This window comes from Synchiropus splendidus, chromosome 4 (assembly GCF_027744825.2).
Source record: "Synchiropus splendidus isolate RoL2022-P1 chromosome 4, RoL_Sspl_1.0, whole genome shotgun sequence".
Taxonomy (NCBI): Eukaryota; Metazoa; Chordata; class Actinopteri; order Syngnathiformes; family Callionymidae; genus Synchiropus; species Synchiropus splendidus.
The window spans coordinates 22441492-22456959 of record NC_071337.1 but is presented as its reverse complement, the minus strand read 5'-3'; the positions used below and the strand labels follow the sequence as shown (position 1 = coordinate 22456959).

Below are 15468 nucleotides of genomic sequence, written 5' to 3'. Positions count from 1 at the left end.
CTATATAGTATGAATGTTGAGTCCCAGCTGATATTTACTACCTCCACATACGGCTGCCTACGGAGCCCTGATGGTTACATGCATATCTCGAGATACTAGGACAAGGGTCAGAAACCTTTCTGACCTAGAGACCTACAAAACCCATTTGTTTATGGGAGTAGCGCAGGTTTGCTCCCTCTGAGTGCTTTTCCAGTTCGACTTTTGGCATCTAACTGTAGTAGGGAGAAGAAACATTGTTCTGCCAACTACCTGTCCCAAAGCAAAGATCTCTGTGTTATGAATGTTAAAGGTCTTTCACAGCAAGTTAATCTGGCACGTCGGTGTGAAGCAGGACTGGAACATCAAGCGTTTCAGAATAAAATCAATGATGCAAATGAAAGTTAGGCCTAGTGTTAAAATTCAGAATTCACCAAGAACCTGAGAAATACAAGAATCGGCTCGTGATAAACTTCATCTCCCTGTGGAGTAAAGGGATGGAGCCAGCCCGCGCTCCTCCAGAGACTGTTGGAAGTCCAATAGATGGCGATGACGCTCAACTGCATCTAGAGAGGGAGGTCTGCTTCCGAGGTCGTGCTGCACATGTTTTACAACCCTGGAAGTAGCACTTCCATCACATTTAAGATGGTTTTTTTTTCCTTTCTTTTATTGGCGCCCTGTGCAGAGAAGCACGCGTCTGTCGAACTGAACCGCGGTGGCGACAGTTCAGTGCAGCATGTTCTCCTGGCCCACCACCTCGCCTCCTGGTGTGGGCGGTCTCTCAAAGGCTCGTGCTCATTTCCTGTTCAAGCTTCCTTATTTTTGCTGTTTTAATATAGGCTCATGGTCCGTTGGCGTGGCGCGGTGAGTCCCTGTGTAAATATCCCTGAGGCCATCGATTTTAACCTGACACAAACAGACCTAGAATAGTAACGACGGAACTATAGTGGATGACTGACAACCGAAACTGGTGCTTGGAATTGAGTCACCATCAAAGATGTTTTTTTTTTTGTTTGTTTGTTTGTTTTTAAACATAGTGAATGCATTGGGCTCCTTTGATGCGGTATAAAAACGATGTCATCATATTCGCCCTGAATCTGATGATAGGAGAAGTCATTCATTCAACTGGCCGGACAGTGCGGAGTTCTTTTGGTTATAAGTCTGCATTTCATGCTTGATCTCTTTGTCCACAGACGGGACGCGAACCTGCGTGTCCGGTATCGGGACCTGCGGATGTGACAGAAGGCGGCGACTGAAGGCGATTAGAGGAAACACCAGAGACTGGTTCACCTGTGGAACCGCTGAGTCACTGGAAAAGACACAAACGGCGACAGCATCCGAGGAGAAACACCAACAGGCAGTTGATAAACCAGGTAAGTCGCGTCTCTGAGTGAAACTACGAAATTAACATGATGGTTTCAAAATGTTTTATGTCCATTTTCGATTCATTAAATATTTATTAATGATGTAATCATCGGTCATGTCAGTATTTTTTATTTGGTTGTGGAATTAGAGTAATTAATGCTTAGTGGGTGTTGATTCTCTATTCTCAAATAACTATTTTGACTTTGCAAGTATGGAAGTTGTTTTGTCTTTTTCCAGCACATTTTAATTCAAATTCTGTTGTTTCCCCCCCTGCCCCCAAATTGATTGGAACGCACTAATATTGATTCTTTATTGTAACTGGGGCTGTTATTCATTGTTAATGAAGTTAGACTATGTCTAATGTGGTATCTTTTTTATAAAGAACAAGTATGACAGTTAATAACACAGGATGTGTTTGGCATGACCATGTTTTCACCACAAAAAAAAAAAGAAATAAATGCACAATGCACAGCGTTTCAGTTGACCTTAAAGCCCTCAATGCATTGTGGTATTGCCATACTGTGAAGTATTCTGCTTTCAAGCCATATGTTCTTGCTGAACTTATCTTCTGTCAGTAAATACATTTCTGAATAGTGTTCTGGAACATGAATAAAGTTCTGTTTTCTGGGTCAATCGGGGTCCGATTAGCTTCTGGTTCCAGGCTTTCCTTACTGGCTGAATTGATGTCGAACTTTCTCATACACAAATGCACATATGGGCTGTGAGGCGCGACCCGAGACCCAGTTTTACAATGGTTTTCAATCACACTGTTTTACCAGTGGCGCTGCCAAAAGCAAATATTCTCCAATTAAGCTGTTCTGCTGGAACTACAAATAGATCACACCCTTTTTTAAGCCTAGTAATAATAGTACTGAATAACTTACATCTGCTCAAGTAAAGTTCGAATGAAGGATGAGATTAGCCATTTACTATGCAACGTTATTTTGGCTGAAATGATTTAAACAACCTTTTTTTTCTTTTGTTTGACATCTTTCGTCAGAGTCATATCCCTCCCTCCCCTGTCACCACCATACAATAGGTCTCCATTTGTGCTCTTCCTTTAGTAAATATTCCTCTATAGATATCTTTAGGTATGTTTGTTCTTAAAGGCATTCATTGGACGGGTTTATGGCAGTATAACACAAACTTTAGATTGTGATGGAAATCTTCCCTTCCGAATAAACTTCATCAAGGCTGGGCCGGCTCCAAAGACAATCTCTGGATGGACGCTGAGCAGGTCCACTCAGTTTCTTTGTTCAACCATGGCAAGGCCTGTACTGGGTCTGGCCTGTTCCCTTAAACCACTGCATGGTCTTGGCCACTATGCTGCAGCTCAGTCTCAGGGTGTTAGCAATCCTCATGTCATCTCCCATGCTCCCCATTCACACCTGCGACCTTGTATAGCTGAAGAGTCACATGACACCAGGGAGGGTGTACTCACTTTTGTTGCCCACAGTTTAGACATCACTGACTGTGTGTTATGGGTAGTAAATTTACACTCTACACAAGCTCTACACTGGCCGCTTTACATGGTGTCAAAGTGTCATTTTTTGGAGTTTACACATGAAAATCTCATGAAGTGATTAAATACTTAATACTCAAATGCGAAGGGTGTACTCACTTTAGTGAGACCGAGACCAAATCACAAAGTTAATGTGCAACATATTGAGCTGCCTATCCAAACTCTGAACATGGATAAATGTTTCCTATGAGGCATTAAAACAATTTAAGTGACTCCTACCAGTAATGACGTCGGTGGATTTAAAAGTGGCTTATGCTGTGACCGCTGCATTCTTATATCTAATATCTGTCTTATTGCAGATAAGACATATTCTCGGCAATGAAATGGAATGTAGATTGTGAAGGCAAGCGATGTGTTTGTTTTGAATAAAAAGACAAATGGAATTTGCATTGCCCTCTTTGTGTTCACAGGTCGACAACAGAATTTTGACGATGAAGGAGGAAGTTGAGAAGCCTGATAAATGCAGCTGCCATAAATTTGTCGTGGTTTTCATTTTCCTGACCACCTTCGCAATAATTCTCCTCTCATATTACATGGAAAAGGTGAGAACATTTTTGTTGAAACTTGTCAACCCTTGCGTGTCCAACCATTTTTGGTATGCTTTTATCAGGAGCTACTTCCTGAGAGAGAATCAGGGTTCAAACCCAAGATGACAACAATCTCATTCTGTCAACCACTGATAAGGCAAACTATTGGGCAGGACTAGGATCAGTTTTGTTGTTGTCCAGGTGTTTTTAATAATGGTTAAAGGCTGAGACAGCTCAGCTCAGTGTCTGTGATGTTAGCGGACTGATCGCTCTGGAGTAAAATTTTAATAACAGGTATTTTTATTTAAGTTTATAACCTCACACTTGCCGGTATCTGAAAGTGTGTTGGCAGAAGTGAGAGGCCACATTGCAGTCTGCAGTGTCTGGCATGTTTAAAAATGACTCCACAGTGATCAATGATGAATAATACACCGAATACATGACACAGGTTTTGTATCATGTGTCAAACACAACCAGTTTAGAAACACTGAGCTAGTCTGATTTGCTCCATAGACCTGACGACGAGGACCTTGGCATCGGAAAAAATGTACACATAACTCTGAGTCTCTGTCACGACTGATATAACTATTGAGTGTTTTGTTTATTAATATGTTTAAAACCCTGATCATGAATGAAAGTCCTCCAGACTTTTTCTGAGCCTCTGAGCTGGTGTCGGCTGTCAGGCATTGTGAGAACAAAGTTCCATTGGAACTCTCAGAAAGACCCTGATCTGGAATTGGGACTTAAAAGGGTCCCTCGAACCTGTTATTTATCTTAGATTTCATTGCATCAATGCACTCGAGAACCCGAGTTGTCAAGTGTCCAGTCCAGGGCATTAGTCTGGGCAGAGGCGACCACAGGGGTGATGCTGGCTTGGTCATGAAAGCAGAAACAGCAGCTCTGTCATAGTCAAGTTTAAGACAACGTTCGGACACCCACTGAAAAGATGAGCACCATGTCAGCATTGATGTTAGAAACTGTGGAAGCCTAAAAGCACATCCATTAGAGCAACAGCGGAAAGTGGTCATGTTTCAGATACAGATCCTTCCTTGTTACTCCAGCCAGAATATTTTAGACCGAGTGTCATCAGGGCGCGATGCCTTCATAACAGTACATCAATCTGGGTTCAATTGCTTTTGCTTTTATGCCTGAACTTAACTACACTCGAATTTGGGAGGGAACTTTTCATGTGGTGCTGTAAACTCAATTCTTCTATCCTGAAGTAAACTTCAAATCCCATGCTTGGTGATGATGCTCTCACTTCTGCATCAAAGTTCAAGTTATTTCTCTGCCTCTGATCTGTAAACTGATCAGAGGCAGAGAACTGCTAGAAAAGTTGTAGCAGTTCTGTTAGTTTTGCTTCTCATTCAACCGTTTCAAACCACATCACATGCTCCTCCTGCTGCGGGGGGGCGGTGCGGTTCGCTGCATTGTACACAGCACTTGCACACAGCACTTGCACGATGCGAGCAAAATAGAGAGGCAAGTCTTCATATATATTTTGTTTGAATGAATGAACGAATGTTTAAATGTGTGAAAGTTTAGGAAACAGATAAACAGCTGATACAACTGTTGCTTATCTTGCATAAATATATAAAAGATGAACAAAACTGTAAACATTTAGCTCGTGGTAAGGTATATACGTAGTAACTTTTTTTTTTTAATTAATCAGGGTCAGCTGAGTAAAACAGTAAAAACATACTTTTTTATAAAGTATATTTAACTAATATATTAAATACATGACACAAGTCCTGACCTTCACTATGGCCATGTTAGTCAGATATTTGACAGACATTGGTCCAGCATTGGCAGCGTCCACCTACTCCTCCCCAGTTGTAGCAGATCAGAAAACAATTAAATCTAGTAAAACCAACTCTGACTTCAGACTAACTTAGTGACTTAATGTCCAGAGTGAGAGTTTCTTACATCAGAAATATGTTTCAAACAGCACTCATGAACAAGAGGCCTCCAGACTCTCCACACCACTGTCACACAGAGTGGAAGTGGATCCACATTACACACGAAAGCCACAAAAACACAGTAGAAAACTCGATTTATCTAACCCTGTGTGAAAACAGGACATGCCTGTTGAGCAACGTACGTCTCTTCTCCACAGTGCAGATAGGAAGATAAAGGAATTTGCAGAAAGTGAACCGCCAAGTGATATAATAGTTACAAAAATAGTTAATGTTTATAATGTAGGATTGAAATAAACATACATTCTTCATCCCATCCCCTCTGCATGCAGCGTGAGACAGAGGATCAGTACATTTAAGTTGATTCGTTGATGTCAGACTCTGGTTTTCGTGTAGTTCTTTCCCCAAGAAAAGATGCCTAAGCCCTAAATCCTTCATTACAATGACACTCACCCTAAAACAGAGGGATGTTGTCATTGTCATTTTTTATTTTTATTATTAAACTTCTAGACCTGGTGTGCAATTATTAGATTACATTATAGATTATGTACACACACTTGGATTTACTCTACTAGACCTAAGTTTGATGGCGGAGAAGGCAGGGAGTAGAGCAGATTAAGGAGGCATGGACGTACTGAAGCAGAAATGTGAACCAGGGGGCCGTTGTCATCAATTGAGAGACAGAGCGAGAATGCTTGGCCTCAGGTGCTGCACAAGCGAATCAGGTTGTCATGGGAATCACCATGAGACAAAGGAAAAGATTTAAAGCCTAGAAACACGGCGACGACATTGGATACTGTCACACAGCATCGTTGCACTCATGTTGCGCTGCGGTTTCCACCACATATAAGTGGTTGTGATGCACCACCACAGCAAAATGAAACTTACTATGACTTCAGAATAATCTTTTTTTTTTTTTAATTCATTCATGTTTCAAACGTCGCAGACTTCGAACATATCGGAGTTCGAACGAAAATTTAGAGATTTTTTTGCTTCTGATTTCGAACGAAAATCCAGAACTGGAACGGCCCTGAAAAAAGCTAGAAAAAAGTGACATGCGCGGACTGATCAGCTGACCCACGACGCGCTTTGTTGTTGTGTATAACGCAGCCTCTAGACGTTCCCGTAAGCTATTGCATATTGAGGTGTAAAACCTTTCCTGTCTTCACACTGGACCGTGGTAGAGTGTCACAGGGGAGGTGCTCGCTCTCCACACCTCCGAGGCTGGAGCGCACACTCCAGGGTTTGATGTCCTGTTGTGGGCTGGAGCTGGGACAGGGATGAGGCGAGTCTGGGACAGAGCGTTACTTGGTTTATGACTTTGTCACAGCCAAACTGCACAGAAGCGCACATTCAGAGCTGGACACGCACCGGGCACCTCTTCACTTCTGGAGAGACGTCACTCACTCAGCAACCCCTCCCACATGCAGCGGCCACACACATAGAGGAACAGCGCACCTGCAGCAGACACTCTACATTCACTCCTACAAAAGCCTATTTTAAGGCTTGGAACGCATTAGTTCTTTTCCCATTCATTCAAAAATCGATTCAGCTTTCGAACAAATCTCTTCTGGAACCGCCTTCTGGAACGGATTGTGGTCGAGAACTGAGGTTGTCTTGTACATTATATTAACATATAGAGTGGCTTCACTTCAAAACAACATAAACATTTGTATTTATTAAGGTATATTCATGTTAAGCGTACAAATGGTGTGCCTTGCTGAAAAGAGCTGAAAAGAACGTTCGAGAAGGACTACAAAAATGGTTGATGCTGGGTGTCACTGACACTCTCACTCTCCTTCATACAGGCAATCTAATCTCTTCTCATCTAACGTTCCCGCTGCAGCAGACATCTCCAAATAGACACACAGATAAGGAGGAGCAGAGAAGGAGAGGGAACTTCTACTATGGTCGGAGTGAAAATGTGGAACTCATTAACAAAGGAAATTAAAAACCTGAACAGTGTGAGGCAAATTTGAGATTAAAACATGGGAGAGCGCATGTATTCAAAATCCACATTTGAGGAACAATTACCAGCGTGACGTGTAGGAAGCAGCATAAGACATAACTTGGCATGTAAAAAATAAAAATAAAAACATCCAATAAACTCCAACTTAACCTCTGGTAAGTGAAGAGAGACAATGTACTTAGCCTTAGCTTGCTGCTCTCGGCTGACTTAGCTAACACGAGAGCGTCTACTGCGTGATACTTCTGGAGCATTATTTGATTCATGATTTGGTTAAAGAATGTCAAGAACAAGTGCCGTTGCATATGAAACAGCATGACGCACGCTTTGATTCAGTGCTTTTATTCAAACATTTCAGTCAAAACATGACGTGATGTGTCGAGCGTTTGTGCCGCGGTGATGTTTGGGCATCTATGAAGGCTCTTCCACGCATCATAGACACTTCAGAGACCACAATGCATTGTGGTTTTTCCACTCACCCTCTGAAGCCCTATTGAAGAATGAAATGGATGACGTCTTGGCTTTTTGAAATGTGAGGGCTACTATGGTTGTTAAAGAGTTGATTCCAATATGGTCTCAATGCTAGATGGGAGACGTTGGCGACATGCTATGTTGCAACACTGACAACAACAACAAAAATAAAGACCAGGGTGGCCACTTCATCACCGCGATAGTCTCCTGGTATATTAAGCACATGGGCCATGTACTGGTTGCAGTGAGAATTTTTTCAGTCCTTTTTACTCAGAAATGTGGCTTTTAACTGTCCACTTCTCTTATACGTGTGAACTTGGAACATGCCATTCCTGCAAATATAGCTACGTTTTTTTGCCAGAGAGCGGTGATTCAGTGCAGTTACACTCACGCATGATTCGTTTTCCCACCATGACACTAATATAATATACTCGAGCCGTGTTTCTTGTCTTGTTTACATATTTTGTCCGAGAACTTAATAACATGAAGGATTTAATGAATGAGAGAATGATTTAAAGACATAGCAGAAGAAATACAAGATAAAATAAAAGAGATTAGCAAACAAACATTTAAGAGCAGAGAATAGCAAGAACAGAATATCGACAGTCAACGAATACACTAAATATTTCACCACGAACAAGGGTGGAAATATGAAATCTAAAATTTATTTATTAAAACCGGAAGTTTCTGGCTTTTCATTGACTGGCTGAGTCAGCAACCCTATGCGCTGTCTATCCTGAATCGATCTTGAAAGGGTTTGCTGTCTAGTTCATGTTGCCCAAGTGTGTATAATGCATCATAGAAACCTAAGAATGGACTCACTAAGCGTGCTATACTGCATGTATGCATGTATGGAACAGCACTCCCAAATTAGGCACCTAACTAAAATGAATTTTCTAACAAAATAAACATAAATCAAATGTTACGACGAGTTACTGCCTCGAGGAGGTTTTCAATTTCCAGAGTAAGTCAGTTAGTAAACGTCAGTGATTGTTAGGTATAGTATGAAAGTACTATGAAGTATCACTTGTGTTTTTAGGCCGCGTCGATACACTTCTTTGTCATGTGACGTGTATGAACGTGTAACTCTTCGTCCCTCCTCCTCCATTCTTGTTCATCTTCCTTTGGTAATGTGCCAGTGGACCAGTCTTGCCTCTTCTGAGTTTCGGTAGGTTTCCACTTTAACATCCTCGAATTGGCCTCAGCCCTCATGACCAGGAACTTCTTTCTCATCTGCACTTGCTTCCTCTTGTCTTTATCGTCCTTAGGCAGGTAATCGCAGTTAAATGTGCTCTGGGTCTGATTGTCGACCACCTCAATGGGTTGCACCCACGCAGGCCGTCAGTGGGATCCGCTGTGCGGAGTCGATACCACACTCCTCTTTATATCCCTCCTTGAGCTGGATTTGGTTCTCAGTGAATATGCCTGAGATCATCAGCTCCCATGTCCTCTGACGCCAGGGCTGGGCCATATGACCTCAAGTCAATGTCACGATAAATTGGGCTTGTTTACCCCCATAATGATAAATCTCCCTCAGTGTTATGCATTTCTAGAAGCCTGGTTTGCTTCCAGAGATGTACCAAGTATTTCTCACAAAAGTAATCAGGGGTCCTATGTTCTAACGCTGTTATGATCATTACATTGAGTTACATCTTTATGGATACCCAAAGCTATTTCTAAGCAGTAGAGATGTACAAGCACCACCCTCAGCAAAATGTTGGGGTCAAAATGTTTCCGTAATTGACTGCCTGCCTAATCTGAGACTTCTGCTCTGACTCAACGGAGCAGAGATGGATTAAATAGCCACCATCCAACTCATTTCACTGCAGTTATACACCCTACTTAAAAGAGAAAAAGCACGGTCAATTCAACCTTGGTTTCAGTTAATGCATCATCCCAATATCAAGTTGATTCATGATTTATAAAGAGTGACATTTACTCTTTATAAATACACAATGCTGTTTATGTACCGTAACCTGGTGCAAGATCACCTGACAGTAAATATTTGGAGTTGAACCGCAATGTGCATGAGCAAGTTCTTGCAGTAAAAGTTTGGGGGTAAATCATAGCGAACCGGCGACATAAAGACAGACCTGTACTCACCGACTCAGGCTACACAAGAACACCGATGAGGATCTGGATTAAAACCAATTCCCTCAGAGTACTGCAGGACAACACGGTTGTTGAACTTTTGAAAATGGTTGTATCAAAGCTCTGTTTCTATCATTGTACCTGGCGTCCTTTATTTATCTGAAGCAATCACCAGGGAATTTCCACCAGGGCCACGAATCACTCATGTGGCACATGAGTTGCATGAACAAGTTTAGTGATAGTGACATCGTCATTGGACTACAAACAAAGCACGTTGGTCAACTGGACATGGATGTTGTTCTTTGACACTCCAATATGCATCAGACGTTTCATCTTTCTCCACAAACAAGAGAATATGTCCAATTTAATAGAAATTGCTTCAGTATTTCAGTACTTTATAAAAGATCATATCACTACGCCCTTTGCTCCCCGATAACCAAGTGGCAACCAAGTACATTTTTTAACATTTTTGCAGAGGAAATGTCCTCTGTAAATAACTACAACAGGTGATCTAGTCTAGTCTAATTGAAGATGTTTGTTTTGTCCTTCAGGATCAGAAGGTGGCCCCACCTCCACTTAATTCATTGGGTCAGAACAAAGTCTACACCGTTCCAGTTTGGGATCTAACTACTGCATCTAAAGGGGACAACTTCTGCAGATTCCCGCCAGTTTCACCTGAAGATGCTGTGGAAGAGCGCCTTCTTCTGGCATCAAACGCTTGGCCAACACCATCACTACTCACCAATTTTTCACTCAGCAAAACCAGCAACCCTCGTGGCAGCCACTTCGTCATTTTGACCAAAGATTGGGATCCACAGTGGCATGTCGGCGATCAGCTTAAAGTCCTGATTCAAATCAACGACTTTCAGGGAAATCCTAAAAAAACTGGCGGTGACTTTATTCTTGCTCGACTCCACAACCCAGTTCTTCGCGCTGGTGTCACAGGACAGGTTACTGACCATCTCAATGGCTCCTACTCTGCTGAGTTTCCTCTGCTGTGGGACGGAAGGGCTGAAGTTGAGGTAAGGCTCTTTGTTCGCCAAAAACAATCACAGTGCAGGGAAAGATTTTTTTCTCTTTCAGGTTACCCTCGTGCACCCCAGTGAGGCCATAACAGTGCTGAGCCGACTGACCAAAGAACATCCTGACAGAGTTCAATTTGTCAGCATTTTCCGCAGTGGGAAAGTCTCTGAACAAACTGTATGTAATGTTTGCCTGCGTCCAACCAAAGAGCCGATATGCAACTTCACTGACTCCAAAACGGGGGAGCCGTGGTTCTGCTACAAGCCAAAGAAACTAGACTGTGACACCAGAGTAATCCACTCCAGGACCAATTTCATAGTGAACTTTGGGCCTTATGCGACTCTTTTTCAAAGGTAAGCATTTTCTGAAAATTCTGCTTTAATTCACAAAAAAGTGCTCCTGATCGTCTGACATCAAACTTGTTTACAGAGGTTTTTCTGTCTTTCAGAAAACATATTTTCATTACTGATCCTCTCAATTAAAAGAGAGCAACGGTCGACGCAAGAGTAACCTTGTCATTGGCCTCCTCTCATCAGTTCTCAGTTGCGTTGTTAGCACCGCGATCGTCCTACTTCCTTTCGAAGCTGCACTTGATTGCAACGTCATAAATATGTCACATTTTTTTCGTGGTTAATGTTTACTCTTGGTGAACTTTGAACTGTCACCATTTAAAATATTCACTACCCCAATCACTGCAGCACACGGTGTGTGTACACTGCAACAACTCAAAATCTTACCAAGTTTGTTATCTCTTATTTTAGTTAAAAATTCTCACCCCACTTGATTTTAGATAAATTCACTTGCCGGTATATGTGACATTTCCGCAAAAAGGAGGAACTTCTTACAAGACGATGCCTCTTAAATATGTTGTTTTCATTTTTTCTGTTGGCAGATGTTTTCCACTTATTTCCGGGTTGAAATAAGTGAAAAAAAAATCAGCCAATTGAAAAAAACAAGTACCGTATTATCCACTATAAAGAATTTTCATTGCCATGTCCTCTCTACCCTTTCCCCATTCTCCATTGGTGAAAGGTGACATTACGAAAGCACAACCAGTCATGTAGCTTGGCATCAGTGATCACTCCAGGCTGAGTCGATTCAGTATCAGTGGCAGTATTGTTCTCTATTTTACGGCGCATATTTGTTCACCCATCATCATCACCAGTTCTTGTTTATTGACCAAGTTTTCCCACAATGCAACGTGGCCTCTGCCAAGTGTGTTTACTTGTTTGAACCAGTTTGACGTGATCTTTTTCTTCCACAGCAAAGTCAACATGAATGTTTTCATTTCTCCCTCAGGAGCATCAAGTGTGAATGTTTTGCAAAATGTAAACGGTAAGTGTGCTTTGAACCGCCAGTCTTGAATAAAGTACCACCGTAGCCTGGACATGGCTTGTTGCTTTTGATGGTGTCTTACAGTGTGTTTTTACATTCTCCCTTGGCTCGGATAGGCACAGCAAGTGGCTCAAAGTTCAACCAGTCTGGTTACTACCTCAACGGCTTGTGGCAATCCTTGACCTCCACGCCTGTTCACCATTTTGACACTACCGCAGCCATCAGTCAGTGTTTGCAAAACAAAATGCTCTACATGTATGGCGACTCCACAGTCAGACAGTGGTATGAATATTTAATTGGAAGACTACCAGGTAATGATCCTCTGACATTTTATCAATGTGATGTCGTCACTTTGTCTTCATGCTTCTTTTGCTTTTTATAGATCTCATGCACTTCAACATGAACAGCTTGAAACTAATTGGACCGTTTATGGGAATTGACTATAAAAGGAAAACTATGGTGAGGTTTCGGGTTCATGGTCCACCTCTACGTTTCACTCCGCTTCCTGTCGCTGAGCTCCACTACGTTGCCAATGAGCTGGACACACTCGTCGGAGGAGAAAACACCGTTGTGGTGTTTGGAGTCTGGGCTCACTTCGGCACGTTCCCCACAGAGATTTACATCCGACGCCTGCTTAGCATCCGCAAGGCTGTCGTCCGACTGCTGAAAAGAGCCCCGGACACTCTGGTGGTGATCCGCACTGCAAACCTCAGACACCTAACTCCTGCAATAGCGTGGACCAACAGTGACTTTTATTCAATGGAGCGAGACAAGATCCTCAGGGCTGTTTTCAAAGATGTGAATGTCCGCTGGGTGGATGCCTGGGAAATGACTGTGTCTCATTATCTTCCGCATGATATCCACCCTCCAGTACCCATCATTAAGAATATGATTGATGTACTTTTGTCCTTCATTTGCCCTGGAATGGTGAGCTAAGTTTTCCCCATGATTCATCATTGTAGGTGACATCTTTAAACCTGACCAGCTGCTGATGTGCCCCAGACAATATTCTACTGACAATAACCCCAAGGCAAAGAAAGCTCAAGGTCAAGGTGAAACGGTTCTCACCTGGCAGATGTAAGACGGCCGTCTGTCCAGTACAGGTTTTAAAACTTTTAGCCGTGCGCTGAAAAAAAAAAAAGCAAGATCCTCAATGAGCCCTTGCTGTCTGATCAGTCTCTTCCTGGGCTCCTCTCGTACCACACCCTTTGCTTTCTCTCAGCATATCCTGGAATGCAAATCTTTTGCTGTGCAAGTGTGTGATATTGCACCGCTGATGTGTGTGCCGAACTGATCCCATTTGCTGCTTCTCTGTCCTTTCGGTCTAAAAGTGCCTATACCCGATTGTTAGGAGTTAAACAAATTTAAACTACTACTATATACTACTACTACTACTACTATACTCAGTCGTTCTCAATACCTCCCTGAAACTTCCCTTTACCTACTGCCTTACTGTCATGCGTCCACATGTAGTTTGTCTGGACTTTCATTCCTCTTCTCACATCTCTCCACTTCATGGGGGCATGAGCTCACCTTCATTTTGGAGTTGATTTGGATGGTCGATTCGTCCCTCACACCTTAAAGTCGCTGATTCTCCTGGTGACAAACAGGGGGGTCAGTCCTCATAGAACAGAGGTCAGGAACCAATGCCTGGCAAGCCTCATGTGCCTCTTTTGATAAGGAGTCTTGCTCTTTGACATGAAAAGTTGGATTGCAAAGTAATGTAAGAACTAACAGCAGATTTTATTCTGGGTTTTTTTTTCCAAATTTAGCCATTTGAGACCACCGTAACAAATGAAGTTGCATGTGAGGTGCCATCACCCTCGACAGCAAACTCAGTAACGCTGACTTCTCATGATGCTCTGCAGCTCAGATCAACCATTCACAGTCATTGAGCACTAAATTATGGAATTTTGCGGGCAAACAGGCTTCATGCTGCCAAGAGTGCTCCTTGTCACATCAGACCCATGAAATTACAGGCATTTTATTGACATTAAAGTGCTAAAATGCGCTGTTTCTTCCCACTTCTCTCCTGTTCCCAGATGACCGTCTGTAGAGGCAGAGCCGTGCTGTATCGATCTACCACTGTGATTGGTTGAATGGACTGCAAAGCACCATGGGAACTGTCACCGTAACTGAATTTATTTTTGAGCTTAATGGGTCCTATGCTCCTCTGACCATAGAGTCCTTGTTGACGGTGGTATTAAGTGAATGCGCTGTACTGTAGTGAATGAAGACACAGTTCGTAGTCACCACATCGCAGAACCATTCAGTATCGCAAGACAACAACATACATCAACTGGTGCAATCGACCTGCCACACGGGGAATCTAACTTTATCGCTTTAAAAGTATTGTATAAAAATAAGCTCTCTGAATTTGTTTGAATATATATATATATATATATATATATATATATATATATATATATATATATATATATATACCCAGGGTTGGGTTCTGAGAGCCAGTGATATAAACTAGAGATGCCTTATGACGTATTACACCACCAGTAACACACGTGGCTTTGTTATGGTTCAACTTAACTTTACTTCACTTAATTTTTATTATTCTAACTGTGTAATGCTGGATTCTTGAAAATATTTTATGAATGTACTATTTAACAAAGAGGCTTGATGTCATTTCATGTGTTTTGATCTGATATCTAATTTTGACAGTGGGACTTGTAAATCTCTTTAACTTACATTTGACCAAAGAGACACCTCACTTTTGAAAGTCGCTGTTTTTGCACTTTTTGTACACTTTTTTTGTACTGTACTGTGTAATATATTTGAGACGCAAAACAATAATGAATGTTGTGTCTTTTGTGAAATGAAGTGAACACAGCTTGTGTTCAATCAGGTGTGCCTGCCTCTTGTCTGTTCAGTTCCAGCTAAATACAAACTTCTTATTTCCTCTCCCAAGAACCCTTCCTCCTCCTCTGGGTGAATGCAGAGGTGCACTCAGGTAGTTGCTCCCAACATGTCCTGGGTTTGCCTTCCAGGTTTCTCTCGATGTGAACAGCAGTGGACGCCTGAGCTCTTCCCAACCGTCTCTAATCAGAGTCTCGCCACCATGAGGAGAAAATTCTGTTTGGTAGCTTGTATCTGTTCTTTTGTTTACCACCCAAACTTTATGACCTTGGGTGTGTGTTGTAAAAAAGATTATCCATGCCTTTTGACACACCTCTTATCTTACCATGACAAACACAGATCACCTTTCAAGCAGGACGGATCCACGTGTCAATCTGACACTCCATTTTTCCCCTCACTTGTGAG

General features: G+C 42.2%; 1 protein-coding gene across 2 annotated transcripts; it reads left to right on the top strand.

Moving 5' to 3' along the window:
* Positions 1-770: 770 nt before the first annotated feature.
* Positions 771-14560, top strand: LOC128757404 (NXPE family member 3-like). Of its 2 annotated transcripts, XM_053862662.1 has the most exons (8): positions 771-840; positions 1170-1349; positions 3274-3405; positions 10386-10856; positions 10918-11210; positions 12122-12192; positions 12309-12503; positions 12575-14560. In XM_053862662.1, exons 3-8 carry the CDS (start codon positions 3295-3297, stop codon positions 13126-13128), a joined length of 1695 nt encoding a protein of 564 aa, XP_053718637.1. In that variant the 5' UTR covers positions 771-840; positions 1170-1349; positions 3274-3294; the 3' UTR covers positions 13129-14560. The 2 variants fall into 2 exon arrangements, with proteins under 2 accessions (XP_053718637.1, XP_053718638.1); XM_053862663.1 differs by lacking the exon at positions 771-840 and having other exon boundaries at positions 901-1349.
* Positions 14561-15468: the final 908 nt, after the last annotated feature.

What these genes read in the sequence shown, in the direction of transcription:
- LOC128757404 (XM_053862662.1), top strand. Translation starts at nt 3,295, where the DNA reads ATGAAGGAGGAAGTTGAGAAGCCTGATAAATGCAGCTGCCATAAATTT. An exon ending in TCTCATATTACATGGAAAAG is followed by an intron (nt 3,406 to 10,385) that starts GTGAGAACATTT and finishes TTTGTCCTTCAG; the next exon opens with GATCAGAAGGTGGCCCCACC. An exon ending in TGTTTTGCAAAATGTAAACG is followed by an intron (nt 12,193 to 12,308) that starts GTAAGTGTGCTT and finishes TGGCTCGGATAG; the next exon opens with GCACAGCAAGTGGCTCAAAG.